Source organism: Cebus imitator, unplaced genomic scaffold (assembly GCF_001604975.1).
Source record: "Cebus imitator isolate Cc_AM_T3 unplaced genomic scaffold, Cebus_imitator-1.0 Scaffold158, whole genome shotgun sequence".
In the NCBI taxonomy this organism is placed as follows: domain Eukaryota; kingdom Metazoa; phylum Chordata; class Mammalia; order Primates; family Cebidae; genus Cebus; species Cebus imitator.
In genome coordinates, this window is record NW_016107473.1 from 3,861,618 (window position 1) to 3,878,261 (window position 16,644).

Here is a 16,644-nt window from a genome sequence, read left to right on the forward strand (position 1 = left end):
TTTTGAGACGGAGCTGGCTCTGTCACCCAGGCTATAGTGCAGTGGCATGATCTAGGCTCACTGCAACCTCCAACTCCTGGTTCAAGCGATTCTCCAGCCTCAGCCTTCCGATTAGCTGGGATTACAAGCATGTGCCACCACGTCCAGCTAATTTTTGTATTTTTAGTAGAGACAGTGTTTCAACATGTTGCCCAGGCTGGTCTCAAACTCCTGACTTGAAGTGATCCTCCAGCCTTGGCTTCCCAAAGTGCTGGGAGTACAGGTGTGAGCCACTACGCCTGGCCAGGATTTCATAACTTTTGAGTTGTATCTGGTGATTTCATGGCTGTGGAAAATGGCACCTCTGTTACATACTGGGAACCTCAATTAGATCTACTTCATCAGGGAAGACAATGATTGACATTTACCCTGTTTTATGGACTGATTTGCATCCCCCTAAATTCCTATGTTGAAGTCCTAACCCCTAGTACATGAGAATGTGACTGTATTTGGGGAAAGTCTTTAAAAATGTAATTAAGTTAAAATGAGGTCTTTAGGGTGGGCCCTGATCTAATATGACTGGAGCTCTAAGACAAAGGGGTGATTAGGACACAGACATACACAGAGAAAAGACCCTGTGAACACACAGCCATCTGCAAGCCAAGGAGAGAGGTCTCAGAGGAAAGCCACCCTGCTAACGCCCAGATCTCAGACTCTAGCACAGAAGTGTGAGAACATAAACTGCTGTGGGCTAAGCCACCTGGTCTGTCCTACTTTGCTATGGCAGCCTAAGCAAACCAGGGCTTCCTTCAGCTTTATGTACCTGAGAAGTACTTTCTGAACATTCTGAGTCATCTGCCAAGGTCAGTCAAAAGAAAGACTCAGCTTTGCCTGCACCAGCATAATTCAGGAAAGCAACTACGTGGTCAAGAATACGTGACTTGGAAGTACCTTTTCCCAGATGTTGAGTTTTCTTTTCCAACAAATGAATTCTAATCTGTGAGAGTGAAAAGCTTGTTGATTTAGACTAATCCTTACAGCGTTACAGTTCTGAATGATGCATTGATATGTGATGCTTGCACATTGAAAAGGTTGACACTCTGACAGCTTGTTCTCCTAAGAGGACCAAGTATATGCAGAAATGTCAAGAAGATATTCAACTTGGATGAGAATCAAGCTGTGTATTTCCTTGTGTCTTTCTGAAGAGGTGACCTGAGCCAGTGGTTAGGCAGGACTAAAATCCAGGAAGGAAGTGCTGCCACTGTGTGAATTTGGGTGACTAGCTGGATCCTGGATACCAAATGAGACAAGGTGCAGCATTTTCAGGCTTGACCAGAACACCACCTAGAGGGACACAACTCTCCCAGCAATCTACCCTCTGTTCTCCACGGACTAGCTCTGTGTCCACACGAGGACTCATGACCCAACTTCCTCGTCAATACAGCCAGACTTACAGACTGCTATGAGGATAAAGCTGAATTATACATGCAAGAACTATGTAAACAATGTAAAATAAATTATAAAGAACTACACAAATGTAAGTTATCATTAATATTGTTGAATTAGGTGGAACATTACTGAACCAGTAATCAAGATTTTCAATTCTATGACCAATGGCCCTTTTTATATGTATGTTATACTTACATTAACCATTGATTAATAAAAAAAAGATTCCTAATTCTGTCTCTGCTATAAATTAGTCTGGACCCACTTATTTCTTGGGGCCTCAGTTTCCTCATCTGTAAAACAAAGGTGAACTATATTAGCTTATGTTAGCTGGAGCATGCTAAAATTCTTGACCTATTTCTTATTATTCCATGCCCAATACTTAACATATTTTTTAAATGAGTACTTTGATATGTAGATAGGGACACATCTCTTTGATGTGAAATGCCTGAAGTATTGAAGAACAAAAAGGGTTTTTGAGGTTCCTGGCTCTTTTGTGAGTAGATTATTCAGGGAATCCCAAATGAATGATTGAGTTTTATGAGGGAAGGTTTGACTGGGAGATACTCTAGAAGATAAAAGTATTCTGTAAATTTCAGGTATAAAAGAAATACAGTGCGCCAAGTACAGCTTCCCTCTTATTCATACACAATGTGATTCTTATGAAAATTCAGAACACAGATTTTCCTGACCCTAAAGACAGGCTTGAATCCGGACTCTGCCTATAATTCTGCTAGCTATGAGACTGTGGGCCATTACCTGTCCTCTCTGTGCCTCAGCCTCTTAAACAGGCATAATGAAAAGCACATAGTGCACATCTGTCACATCTCATCATCATCATGGCCATCAGGGCCCAGCATGTCAATCAAATCTCTGCTCTGCTCTATTCTTGGGTTTATGTTGTCAATGACAAGGGGCATGTTTAATGTATTTGTTAGTGTCCAGCATAGCACTGTGCACACAAAGGCATTTACAGAACCATTTTGAGGATGAATGCAGGATTCAAAGAAATATTCTACAGACAGTGGAAAGGACAATTCCTCACTTCTATGGAGAATGAGATGAAACAGGGACTGCAGGGAACCTAGGTTTTATTTGGATAAATCTTTAATACAGAAATACTGCTAGATACGGGAACTTATATTCTTTTTCTTTTTTTTTTTTTTTTTTTTTTGAGATGGTGTCTCGCTCTGTCGCCCAGGCTGGAGTACAGTGGTGCAATCTTGGCTCACTGCAACCTCTCCACTCCAGGTTCAAGCGATTCTCCTGCCTCAGCCTCCTGAGGAGCTGGGATTACAGGCATATGCCACCATGCCCAGGTAATTTTTATATTTTTAGTAGAGATGTGATTTCACCATGTTGGCCTATATATTCTTATTTTGTTGTCTACAATAGATATTTAAAATATTATATACAAACAAGCAATTTTATTGTACCTACAGTGTTAAAAACCTGAAAAATATAGAAAACAATGAAGAAGAAAAATCAAAGCCATATTATAATGCCTCAAGATGAACAGTTTGATGGGAGCCTCACCATGCACTGCTGGAAGTCTCATTCCACCCTAAGCCAAAAGCAGCACATGTTTCTTCCCTCCCTCTATCAATACTACTCTTACCTTACAGAATTATAAGAAGGAATTACAGGTGACCACGTGACATTTGGCTAAGTCCTTAAACCAAACTGCATCTGTAGAATGAGACACTTCACACATCACCATTGTTGGAAAGAGATCCTGTAGCCTGCGTGTCTTTAGTGCCATATAAACCTTCAAGGACTATTCAGGCTTATAGCTTTCACATGTTATACATTCCTGATTTGTCCTGATGGCAACTGCATCTTACAGAAGGTAGAGGAAGCATAAAGGGCTACATGGGCCTGATTCTAAACAACAAAATGAGGGGGAAACCTAGGGTGACAGTGAGAGTATTATGTAGGAGTTTCCTTTACAAATAATAAGACAAAAACCAAAAGCAATCCACACATTTTTCTAGGTAGATCTTTCTAGAACAATAAATAACATTCCACACTTTTTGCTCAAACTCTTAAATCTCCTGTATGTACCTCGACAGCATTTGCCTGTTGAGAATGAAATGCAGTGGGTCTGCAGAATATGAGCACGATGTGCTCTATGCCTTTTTCTAAGAGAATCTGAACCCACAGAGTCTAAATGTGTATAAAGTCCGGTCTAACATCTCTCTGCTGCATGCACACGTGTGCGCACAACTCGACCCCCAGCGTGCTTCTGCCAACTCTCTGCAGACCTGACTTCAGCCCAGGACGTGCCGTTAAGACCCAGCCATGAAGCTTTGTCTCTGCAGGCTTATAATTGAAAAGGGTACACAGTGCTTGTTACCATACCCACGGTGCCAAATTGTGTGGAGGGAGCCACTGAGACAAACTTTAATTACAGCTCCTCGGAGCGCGCTCACCTGTTTTGCTGTTTCAGTGAGGGCAGCGGCTTCTGCCTTGCCCAGCTGTTGCACCATCTTGTAAAATAGGCTTTCTTTATTTTGCAGCAAAACATATGGCTCATCATATTCTTTCAGCCTTCCCGAATCTAAAACCTGTTAATCAGCAGAAAGAAACACATTGAAACACAATGTTTTGCAGTAACATATTATAACAGAGACAATATTTCGGAAAGGGGCAGGAGAGGGAGCGGATCTGTTTGGGTGGTAGGTCTGGATGGTGTTTAAATGGTGTGATTACCCTGTTTTACGAAGCAAACAAAGGCCTAACCTGACCTTTTATTACTATAATGTTATAGCAAAGGAAGAAAATGAAAGTTTTAGACTATGATTATGGGCTCTCAGCAGTCCTGTGGCATTTTGTATTCTGCCAAAGGCATTTTGGGTTCTTATCATTACTTAGTGCTTTTAATTCTCAGGCTCTCAGCATTGAGGGGTATTTAAATATATGATCAGAGTTGTGAAACTTCTTGACTTAAGAAAGTCAAACTCAATTTATCTAAAAGGTAGGTAATGGCATAAAAACCAGATGGCAGAGACCTGACAGTAAATTAATTGCAGAGCGAGTTTCAAAAAGAAGGAAATGCTCTGGAATTTCTTTAAGGTCCTAGAACACGTCAGCTGCTAAGAGGGGCTAAACCCTGGATGGTGAGGTGAAGGTGCATTCTGAAATCGGCTCTGCGTATACTTTATTATTCTGAGAGAGAAAGGCTGGCTGAAAAAGCTGTTACCTACGCAGTGTTAGTATAATTGCTCTCTGCACAGAAGAAATCTCTAGAAATCCAATTTTCTCTCTGGATAAGACTAAAGAAGCAATTAAGAAATTGAGCTCCAAATTCCTGTGATCACAGCTCACATGGCACTTGGGGCAGCCCAATCTGCACTGCTGAGGGCTGAATATCTGTTCTCCCAATCACCTTTCTTTGCTTCTTTCTCTTTCTTTAGCTGCTTGCCTTTTAGCTGCTTTATTGCTCATTAATATGTGCACTGGAAATTGAAAGAGAGAGGAAGGGGCTCTTAACTCTGCATTTCTACTTATTAGTGGCTTTGGTTAATGGTTTCAGAGGGAAGAAGGAGTCTGAACAATTGGCCCAAATGACGCACCTAGAAAAACAGTTCTGATGTTAAGTGGCACTTAGTTCTTCATTTAGAGTAAATTTATCTTAAGAGAATATACTGAACCTCCAAGCAGGACACAGGTTGTTTTTCTACATGTAGACATTGTAGTTAATTCTGCCCCATGGTATTTAATCGGACACATTTATTAAGCCTCATAAAGGGCATTTTCTTGTTAATCTTTTGTTTACTACTGTGAATCACTGCTAAGGGCCGCTTTCTCAAAAGAGTTCAAGAATAATTGAATCTGTCACATCCACATAATAATTAAAATGTCCTATAATTTGGCATGCCAATTTAGATACCCCGAATGTGTAATTTTACTTCAGCATAGTATTACAGAGCATAACCACTCCTCCTGACGATGAAGGAAAAAAATCTGCAATTCAAAAATACAGGTCTCTCTAATGCTAAAGGCTAAGTAAATAAGTGAATCAAATGACTTTCTAAAATGATGAAGTTTTAGTCTGCAAAAGCAACAAGTAAACTTCTAAATGTTATTCTCACAGAGTTGATAGAGAGTTCTCTGTAAAGACTTTACATAATGTTTAATGGAAAGGAAGTCCTACTAATATTTGGTCCTTGTCCAAATTCCTACTAAATTTATTCACATTTGAGTGAATAGTAAATCTCCAATTCTCTCTTATTGTCTGAAAACACAATGCCACTGAGACTAGTAGTTCTCAAAATTGATCGGAATCTAAAAAGGCAGAGCCAGAAAAAATAATGTTCTCAAAAAGCATTATTATTATTAAATAAAAATGACAGAAAGATCATTTTGGTCAAAATACTTTAAGCCTTGTAAATATCAACAACTTAGCAACTGCATTTTATTTGTTAGGAGAGTTTTTGAGTTTAGGGGTGATAGAACCAGGACTTTAACAATTTATTATAACTTAAGTTTTTAACTTCTACAAGATTTCACAGTTAAAAAATACAAAATAAAACTGACTTCTTTAATTGTGTTTTGATATACATTAAAACAAAATATAGGCCAGGCATGGTAACTCATGCCTACAATCCTAGTACTTGGGAGGCCAAGGCAGGCAGATCACTTGAGGCCACGAGTTCGAAACCAGACTGGCCAACATGGCAAAACCCCGTCTCTACTAAAAATACAAAAGTTAGCTGGGTATGGTGGTGTGCAACTATAGTCTCAGCTACTCGAGAGGCTGAGGCATGAGAATCACTTGAACCGGAGGCAGAGGTTGCAGCGAGCTGAGATCGAGCCACTGCATTCCAGCCTGGGCGACAGAGCAAGACTCTATCTCAAAAACAAGAACAAAAACAAACAAAAAATAAACCCAAAATGTAGTATCTTAAAATGAACTGGATTATCATAACTGCAGATGAACTCACAAGGTTTGAGACATGGCATGCCTTGGCATATAAATATAACCTAACAAAGAGTATGGCTACCAAAAATCAGCGAAAGCACCCCATAACTAAAGTATCAGTTTTTGAACTTGAAAAGGAAAATAAAATGGGTTAAACATTCTCTGCTTTTACAATCACCACTGAAAACTCCCAAAATAGAATGGATCAGGTAGATAATTTCCTTCCTTCCATCCATTCATCCAATATCAAATGAATATCTGTTTCCAAAGTACTGTCTTAGGAATGGGAGTTTCAAAGATGAGCAAGAAACAGTCTATCAAGATGCTGAGAGCCAGAGATCAAGATGAAAGTACAAGTGAGTTAAACAACTTGACGTAGGCTGCGTAAATCAGAAAATGGCAGAGCTGGGATCTGAACCAGGTATGAACCTGTCTTCCTTCCTCTTCATGTGAGTTCCCAGAGATACACTATTATTTACTTTCAGTTTATTTGTTTTCAGAAGTAAAATATTGGCAATGAGAACTGTAAACAGTTAATTTTCTAAGATATGTTTTTATTTGGATAATAACTTTACATATTTTAAGAAAAATATGCCTATAAGCATAAAAAATTCACCTATTCACTTCCTACTGCAATTTGAGTCCTATTATACTTAGGACTCAAATTCTTTACTATGTGCCTGCTATATACTCACAGAAAAAGAAGAAAATTTTTTCTTTCTTTTTTGAGACAGAGTCTCACTCTGTCACCCAGGCTAGAGTGCAGTGGCGTGATCTTGGCTCACTGTAACCTCCACCTCCTGGGCTCAAGTGATTCTCCAGCCTCAGCCTCCTGAATAGCTGGGGCTACAGGTGCACACCACCAATGTCTGGCTAACTGTAGAAATGGGGTTTCGCCATGTTGCCCAGGCTGGTCTTGAACTCCTGAGCTCAAAGCGATCCTCTCACCTTGGCTTCCCAAAGTGCTGGGATTACAGGTATAAGCCACTGCACCCACCCCAAGAAAATGAATTTCATTAAAGTTTCAGGATTAATAATGAGCAAGTAACACTTGGCCAGAACGCACTGGCTGAAAATGGAAGTGAACTTTCATGAATTCCTAAATTTATTCCACACACATTTATTGCACACTTACTGCAGTCATGTCATCATGCCAGAGGCTGTGGAAGAGGCAAAGATTGGTAAGTCCCAGCCCCTGCTTTCGGAAGCCTATACTCAACAGACAGAAGAAAACACTCAAGTCACTATAATTCCAGAAAAAAGGCAAAACAAGCAGGAGGTTAGCAGCAGCAGAAGTCAATTCTGGCCAAAATTTCTGCGGAGGAGCTTCAGGGAGGATAGGATAGCAAACTGGGCTTGAGGAATGGACAGACTTGGACATGCAGAAATGGAGGTGGAGGTAAAGGATGGGAAGACAGTGGTCATTCCAGATGCAAGGAATGACACGAACCCAGAGGTCTGAAGGCCCACCTATCACTTCCTCAAGGGCAGGGTTATGCGATTTCTCTTGTTCACTGTTGCATCTCCAAGGCCTGGCATTGCACGTGACGTGTGAGCAGGCACCCCATGCACACTGGCTAAGAGTTATACACAAAAGAAGTGAAATTCCGGGCACGATTGAGTGACTGACCAATGGTGCAGTCTGGTAAGACCACAGAGTGAGGTCAAACAGAGAACGAGTCTAGCTGGCCCTGGGACACAGATCAGGAAGGAGGTATAGGGATGCCGGGATTCAGGCTACAGCCTTGGAGGACCACATGCCTCAAGTTGATGGCGATAGACGAGAGAGGGAAAAGTGAAAGGACAACAGAGCAGGAATGAGGGCAGAGACTTGACTCATAAATTAAATATTGGAAAAGAGAAAAGAAGGGACAATCAGATACTCCACAGGCCAAGTTAGGGTGCACATGGAAAGAAATGCTAAGAATAGAACTTGACCTGCTTAGCCTTTGTACATGTTGAGTATACTTGGGAAATGCTTGGCACCAGAAGTGTTTCAGATTTCACATACTTCAGAATTTTACAGTGTTTGAATTATACATACTTACAGATTCAGCATACCTAATCCGAAAATCCAAAATCTGAAATGCCCCATGAGCATCTCCTATGAGCTTCAAATCAAAGGTCAAAAAGTTTCAGATTTAGGAGCATTTCAGATTTCAGATTAAGGAATTAAATCTGTATTTACTGATTTGACCAAAGATCTAGATCTTTTACAACAAAATAAAGCAACCCTGAATTTTCTTTCTGTACAGAAAAAGGGTGTATAATCTTGAATTTGTATCTTTGTGTCTTTCGTATCTATATGAAAACAGTCCTGAAACCTCCTGCTCAGTCCTCACCTTTCCCCTATCCAAGTAAATCTACAAACTAAGCCACTCACTGATGTTGGTCCTGCGGCCCCAGGATCTCTCCAGCAATGCAAACCTAAAATCACTTGCTGTTCTCCAGAAGGTCAAGGAAAAACACATTATATTAGAATACATTAGTCAGTTACTCTGTTACATAAGCTCAAGGAAGATGTGTTTATCAGGCCTGCATATCTGCAGATACTCCAGGTAGCTGTCCTAGATATAAAAATTAAATGAACAAACTGCAAAACAATTTAATCCATTTGATTGTTAGGGTGCCATTGCTGATAGTGGGGTGGTGGCCTCAGGCACAGGAGAGGGGCAGGACAGGGTGAAGGATAAAGACTGACCATAGGAAAAGAAAAGCTTGGAACAGCTTTCACTATGGCAGCAAGCAACAAAGAGAAACACACTTAGCAACAGGCAGAATGAGGACAGAAGGATTCCCATTTCGGAGGTCGGCTCTGGGCTGCCATGACGAAGGGGTGTACGGAGAGTATTCTGATGTTGGAGATTGGTTCCCTCACTGGTAAAATGGGTGCCTGTGACTCTTCTCTAGAATAAGATACTATGGCATGTGACAAAGATTACTCAAAATCCTGCCCCAGGTCTTGAAATAGAAAATGATTCTTCCCACTGCGGAAGATGAAAGCTAGGTCCCGGTGACCCACTCAGCCACTTCCCCAAAACTCTGCCATTGCGTGTATTTCTTCTCCCAGTTTGTGCCTTTTTTTTTTTTTTGGAGATGGATCTCACTCTGTCACCCAGGCTGGAGTGCGGTAGTGCGATCTTGGCTCACTGCAACCTCCGCCTCCTGGGTTCAAGCAATTCTCCTGCATCAGCCTCCCAGGTAGCTGGGATTACAGGTACATGCCACCACGCCTGGATAATTTTTCTGTATTTTTAGTAGAGATGGGGTTTCGCCACGCTGGCCAGGTTGGTCTCGAACTCCTGACCTCAGGTGATCTGCCTGCCTTGGCCTCCCAAAGTGCTGGGATTACAGGTGTGAGCCACCACGCCCAGCACTAGTTTGTGCTTTCTACCTTCACATTAGTTCTTTGTTCCCATGAACACTTTAGTTAAATCTGTCAGCGTATATTTAAAGAAGTAATTTTTCCTCTTCTAAAATGTTCTCATTGTGGCCGTTGTCGGCTTCTTAAAGAAAAGTTCCATGAAGGTGAAACATCGAATTTAAATAAAACTCAAGTTAGCTTTGAGTTATGTTTCTCCAGCTGGGTCTGTTAGAACAATTTTTGGTTTGTTTTCTCTGAGAAAACTCTACTAAAAAGAGATTTGCATTTAGAAAGAAAGATACACATTATAAACCCATAAGATTGCCTACAAAGAAAACAGCTACAATCTGAATTTCTCAGTCTTGGTTTTGGTTCTCTGTAATTCACTCCCGAAGAATTCTCTAACTGCAGATTCACTTCCTCCTCGTTCACCCATGCTACCAGGGAGAATCCAGAGTGTTGTAAGGACAGTGTGGAGGGACTGGAGGAAAAGGCTGTGCTATCCATTGAAAGGAAAACAGGTCACAAGAAACCAGCTAATCCAAAAACTACAGGGAGGAAGCTGTCTTTAATGTGGAGATAGTGGCACATTTTAGAAAAAAGAGCATTTCTAATTTGTCTGTCTTGCTCAACTGTTTTGTGGCAACTGAGCAAATGAAGAAGATTAAATTAGCTGTCATTAAGACTACACCATGTTTAATAAAGTTAACACTGAGAGAACATCTTCATAAAATAAAATTCTACGCCTAATACATAAATGGCGCTTAATGAACCAAAACTGGGTAAATCCCTTTGGAGAGTCAACACATAAACAAAGCTGTTAATTAGGTCACAGTTGTTTCCCAACAAGCCTTTTGTTTGATTTACGTACAGTAAACAAAACCACAGCCATCTGTCTTTGTGGAGAAGTATTCACCAATGCAACGAAGTGTAATTATTACACCTTAAGCACTTGCAATCACACAACTGCGTGATAACAATAGTGTTGGTTATGTCCTCCATTAATATCTGTCCCTTCCCCAGCCACTCCCTGAGCCTGCCCTCTGGAGCACTGGGCTTTGCAGCTGATTCATTTGTCTCTATATCCTCACAGCTTTTAGAATAACAGAACAGAGCACGTGTTTTCTAGAAAGGTATCTCTAAAGCAAGCTAGGGGGAAAAATCACCTCCAAAATCAAAGATCTGAGAAAGAATGGTATTTAAGGTGTTGCCCTGAATTGAAAGCTGGCTGATGATCAGAAGTTCTAGAATACAGGAGAAGGTTTCAGCCAAGGGTTGAGGGAATATAGAGGCCAGTTGCCAATCTCTATAGCTAAAGAATGCATGTCTCTTGGGTTCCCTGAAGCTGAATCCTGCCATTACCTATCAAGAAAAATTGGAAAATAGTTGTCACATAGAACTCAGAGCTTGTAATAAGACTCCTTGCTTAAATGTACACCTCCTAGTAGGACTTCCTGTGGTGTCACTGATGACTCCATGGCCAGGGAGCCCTAAATGGAAGATCTCTCGATATCACTGCAGAGATCTCCACAGATGGAGGCATTAATGGAGTTGGGAGTGAAAAGGAAAGGTCCATGCTGAAATGCAAGGTCATCTCAACAGTCACATCCTCCAAGAGAACACTCGCCTTTCCCTTCTCCAAATTTACTTCTTCTGGGTCTTCCCCATTCATCCAGATATTCAGGTCTCAAACTGAGTAACCAGCACTGACTCCCTCTGTCTTCCCTCAAATCCCACATTCAATCCATCACAGTCCATTTGCTTTACTACACTATTTACTCCAAATGCATCCATTGCACCATCTTCACTGCTCACACCATAATATGCCACCATTGTGCATGGTGTAGAATACTGTATTTGATGAACTGAAGTACAGTAACTAAAAGACCATGGCTTTTACCACAAAGGAAAGAGAGAGGACGGAGTGGGGAAAGGCTAGAAAGGTAGGGAGGGGCTGATTGTAAACTGCTTTGTAGAACCACGTTGAGAGTTTAGATAAAGATACTAATCCAGAAAGAAAAAAATTAAGGTTCTCAAAAACTACCTAGAGGGATTAGTATATAAAGCAATAAACTGATGGGCACATTTCAATAATGGTAACAGCACTGATGGGTCAAGGAAATGCTTGTGAACTAGACATTTACGTGGTCAGATGCTGATTGATCAGATTTAGGAGTGGCCAATTGATCTGTCTGTCAAATTCTGTCCTTGCTTGCTATCTCCCTAACTAATAAGACCTTCTAAGTTGACAGCACTTTCAAGCCTTAGATAATAAAAGGAGTAGCTATCATCAATGCTGTAACACCAAATCCCAACGAGAAGTCTATATGATACATTTAGGAGCAAAGATTTTGTTTTGAACAGGCCCCCAACTGAGCTGGCAATGAAGTCATTTTTCTGCTAATGCATCCAAAGCCTGGCCAAGTATTTCAACAAGCAGGGAAACATTAGAGCACCGTTTGCTTGCTGTGAAAGCAGGACGCTTTCTGGGACAGTCTGTAAAATACAATGCTTAGAGACAAGAACAACAAAGTGACAGGTAAAAAGTAGCGACGAATGCGAAGGACAGGTCTCATGTGGCCTTGGATTGACCCAAGTTCTTGCTTGTAGTTCTCAACTCTAGATTGTGCTAGGAATGCAATTTCCTGAGATAGGAAGGAACTGCCTAAAACAGCCTGGGTCTTCTTTCTGTCCTTTCTGGGGAATGTAACATCTACAGCTAAGGAAGAAGTGCCCCAGACAGTTCAAGCTTTGCTCTTCCCTCCCCTGGGAAGAGGATGACCCTCAAAGCTTTTCCCAGTAGGTCATGTTGCCTCTGAGGTATGTAATCTGGAGCAGGCTGCCTTCTGGGGTCCCTCAGCTGCGGTGCAAGTGGGACATGCACAGTCAAGATTCCATCTGCCTTGGGCGGCTTTCTTGAACCTGGGGGGACCAGCTCCCAAAGCTCTATGCTTCTTTTGTCTCTTGGTGTCTATCTTTAAGAATAACCTTGCTTTATATTATAACTGCTATATGTGAGTGTGCTCTGTCCCACTCCACTCAGGCATTGGTAACAGTGCAGCCCGGGGTACAGTAGGTGGAAGTGTTTAGACTCCAATTCCTGGGGGTTGGCATGAGGATGATCCCTGCCATCCTCCGTGCAGAGGGAGTCCTCCTCCGTGACTAGTTCTTAAAGGACCTGCTTCACAAAAAGGTGATTTCTCCATTTACCATTTAAGAACACAACTCCAGGAAGACAAACAAAGGCCTAAGGATGCTAAATGCTAAACAATGTTTCTGGATCTAAGGAGTCACTTTTCTGCTATCTTGGGACTGTCACGTGGTCACTTACAAAAGTCAGCTCAAGCCAGGTACGGTAGCTCATGCCTGTAATCCCAGCACTTTGTCAGGGTCGAGGTGGGTGGATCACCTGAGGTTGGGAGTTCGAGACCAGCCTGACCAACATGGATGAACCCTGTCTCTACTAAAAGTACAAAATTAGCCTGGCATGGTGGTGCATGCCTGTAATCCCAGCTACTCAGGAGGCTGAGGCAGGAGAATCACTTGAATCTAGGAGACAGAGGCTGTGGTGAGCTGAGATCACGCCATTGTACCCCAGCAATGAGAGTAAAATTCTGTCTCAAAAAAAAAAAAAAAAATGTCAGCTTGAGTGGCCTGTCACTGCAATGCTGCAGTCCAGACCAGCCTCAGTGCTTGAAGTGTAAAACAGCCTTTGGGTTGGAACCCTCCACTCCTGTTACGTAGCACACCAGAGCTCATCCCTGCACACATCCAGCTCTGGGGTGTGACAAGGCTACAGACATTGCTTCAATGCTGACAGGGTGGTATTTTCTCAAATGTCCCACTGGTGACTAATCTGATGATGCATGTGAGGTAGGGTGAAAGAGAATATTCTAGAAACTGCACAAGAAGTCAAAAGAGACAGCACCAGCATTACTGGGCATAAGAAGTGTGTATATCACAGACTATTTACAAATCTTTTAGCTTGGACCATCAATATCATGGTGTCAAGTCTATCCATTGCTTCTCACGCACTATGCAGGCCTTTGTTAATCTACTTCCTTCTTCGTCATCAGTCTGAGCATCACTGGATGCAGACAGTGACAACGGTTAGGATCCACACAATAGAAGAAAATCAGCCCAATGCCACAGGCTGGGGGTTAGCCTGAAATTAATGTGAATTCCTTTGGGCTTATTTGCAGCCAAAGGTTTTTCCTTTGAAAAATGTTTCCCTTATCCTTGTATAAAGCCACATGCTAAGACTGAAAATGAGCAAGACACAAAGAAAAAGGAGAGAGAGAGATGGGGGTAGAGAGCTAGAGAGAGAAGAAGAAAGCGAAGTAGAAAGAGAGAAAAAGATGGATGTGAGAGCAATCCGGCTGCGACATCCGTCACCCCGCTGATCGCCAGGGTTGATTCGGCCGACCTGGCTGGCTAGTGGGCGTCCCCTTCCTCCCTCACCGCTCCTTGCGTGGCCCTTCGGAAGCTACGCGATCTGCCTAAGAGGATGATCATCCCCGATAGGGGAGGACTGGTCTTTGGCCAAGGGTATCCAAGTAGCTGCGCTCTCCTGCCAGAATCTCCAAACAAGTTATCAAGGAAGTAGGAAGAGAGAAAAAGAAGGGAGGGAAGGAAGGAAGGAATAAAATAAGGAAGGAAATATTGACCAAGGAAGAAAGAGACAATCAAACCTGGAAGGAAGATACTAGACAAATACTCAGAGGCCAGGCCAGGCGCAGTGGCTCACACCTGAAATCCCAGCACTTTGGGAGGCTGAAGCAGGTAGACACTTGAGGTCAGGAGTTATAAACAGACAAGCCTGACCAACATGGTGAAACTCCATCTCTACTAAAAATACAAAAATCTCTACTAAAAATATAAAAACTTAGGTGGCGCATGCCTGTAATCCCAGCTACTTGGGAGGCTGAGGCAGGAGAATTGCTTGAACCCAGGAGGTGAAGGGTGCAGTGAGCTGAGATGGCACCGGTGCACTCCAGCCTGGGTGACAAGAGTGAAACTCTGTCTCAAAAAAAAAAAAGAGAAAAAAAAATTCAGAGACCAAAGGTTGGAGCCTGCCATGTGTGCAGCCATGGGTCTGCTGTGTAAGGGACATGCTGGTTAATTATCTCGTCTCCCAGCCCCAGATCTACCTTCCCACACTCTGATCTATGATGCTGGGGCAGTCAGTTTAGAGGCTCTGGTCAGTAGTGGACACTAGATGCAGACTGACTGTGGGATGCAAGCAAAGGTCTTCCTTCCTGGTTTCTTCTACTCCTGCCAGCACCGTCCCAGCCTCCAGGCTCCACCTCCTCTTAGCATACCTGGAACCTGCCTCATGGAGCTCCCTCACTGACATGACTGGCAGCTGCCAGGGGCTCCTCTTTGGAGGTCTGAGCATGAACTCTTTGGGGCCTCTCTTCTGGAAGATCTGTACCAGGTGCTTCTTAAAATTTTTTTTTTTTTTTTTTTTGGTGATAAGAGTCTTGCTCTGTTGCCCAGGCTGGAGTGCAGTGGTGTGATCTTGGCTCACTGCACCCTCTGCCTCCCAGGTTGAAGCGATTCTCCTGTCTCAGCCTCCCGAGTAGTTGGGATTACAGGTGCCTGCCACTACAGCCAGCTAATATTTGTATTACTAGTAGAGATGGGGTTTCACCATGTTGGCCTGGCTGGTCTCGAACTACTGACCTCAAGTGATCTGCCCACCTCGGCCCTCCAAAATGCTGGGATTACAGGTGTGAGCCACCACTCCTGGCCTTGCTTCCTGAAATTATCACTGTTTCCCTTCATTTTCTAAGCCCTCCAATTCCTATGTAACAAATTTCCTATGTTAAATCCTTTCCGTTGGAGTCATTTGTTTTTCTGGCTAGGCCTTCTCTGAAAATAATTTGTGACGGATCTTCCCATCTCTTCCCCTGTGACACACATCTTGTGAACATCTCAACAGCTGAGTTCTGCAACCTTACCCAACAAGCCCTTCACAGTATATGAAAACATAAATCTCTCATTAAGGGAATCGAGCATGCTGAAACAACTGTGACAGTGTTCTTCTATTTGATACTACTCAGTAACATGAAAGTTAGCATCACAAGCTGAATCTTAGATTTGGAATATTTTCATGGTAAACTTTCAACACAATCATATGCAAAGAGATACAATGGATATATTGCTAGTAGCACTGAGGGTGTAGTTAAGCATATGAATTACTGTTGGGAATGAGAGCTAAAATTAACAGAAAATTAACTGACTAGGGGTTTCTATCAAGTTTTACAAGGAGGGAATAGACTGAAAAAGTGAACATAATTGGGAGCAAGTGGAATTCCGCAGGTGAAGGACTCACCATTATCTTGTCGCTGTCAATAATGGTGTTCAATCTGTGTGCGATAGTTAGCACAGTGCAGTGGGCAAACTTCTCCCGGATTTTTTTTTGTATTAACTCATCAGTTCTGCAATTAAAGAAGTTAAGTTTAATTCAGTAAAGACGCAAAAAGTAGACTTAAGACTTAGAAAGGTCTACTACACAATAGAGTTGTTTTTTTTCTTTAAAGATCATCTATATTCAAGGTTTTAAAAATCATGTTAACATGTTTTAGGGTAATCTTATTCTTTAAAAACAAGTATACAAAGTCTACACAGGCCGGGTGCAACGGCTCATGATTATAATCCCAGCACTTTGGGAGGCCGAGGCGGGCGGATCACGAGGTCAGGAGATCAAGACCATCCTGGCCAACATGGTGAAACCCTGTCTTTACTGAAAATACAAAAATTAGCTGGGAATGGTGTCGCACGCCTGTAGTCTCAGCTACTCGGGAGGCTGAGGTTGGAGGAGGTACCCAGGGAGCTATCCAGGAGGCAGAGGTTGCAGTGAGCCAAGGTCGTGCCACCGTACTCCAGCCTGGGCAACAGAGAGAGACGCCATCTCAAAAAAAAATAA

The 16,644-nt window shown here is 42.3% G+C and overlaps 1 protein-coding gene across 4 annotated transcripts in view; it reads right to left on the minus strand.

Moving 5' to 3' along the window:
- ABCC4 (ATP binding cassette subfamily C member 4) overlaps positions 1-16,644 on the minus strand; it is a 276,355-nt gene that overhangs the window by 9,414 nt on the left and 250,297 nt on the right. For 3 of the 4 annotated variants that reach the window (XM_017543557.2, XM_017543561.2, XM_037743897.1), the window contains 2 exons: positions 16,051-16,156; positions 3,858-3,992 (listed from right to left, as the gene is read on the minus strand). In XM_017543557.2, coding sequence (XP_017399046.1) covers positions 3,858-3,992; positions 16,051-16,156 — 241 coding nt within the window. Of the gene's footprint in view, positions 1-3,075; positions 3,115-3,857; positions 3,993-16,050; positions 16,157-16,644 lie in introns of those variants that run through there. The other variant, XM_037743896.1, reaches the window with a different exon arrangement.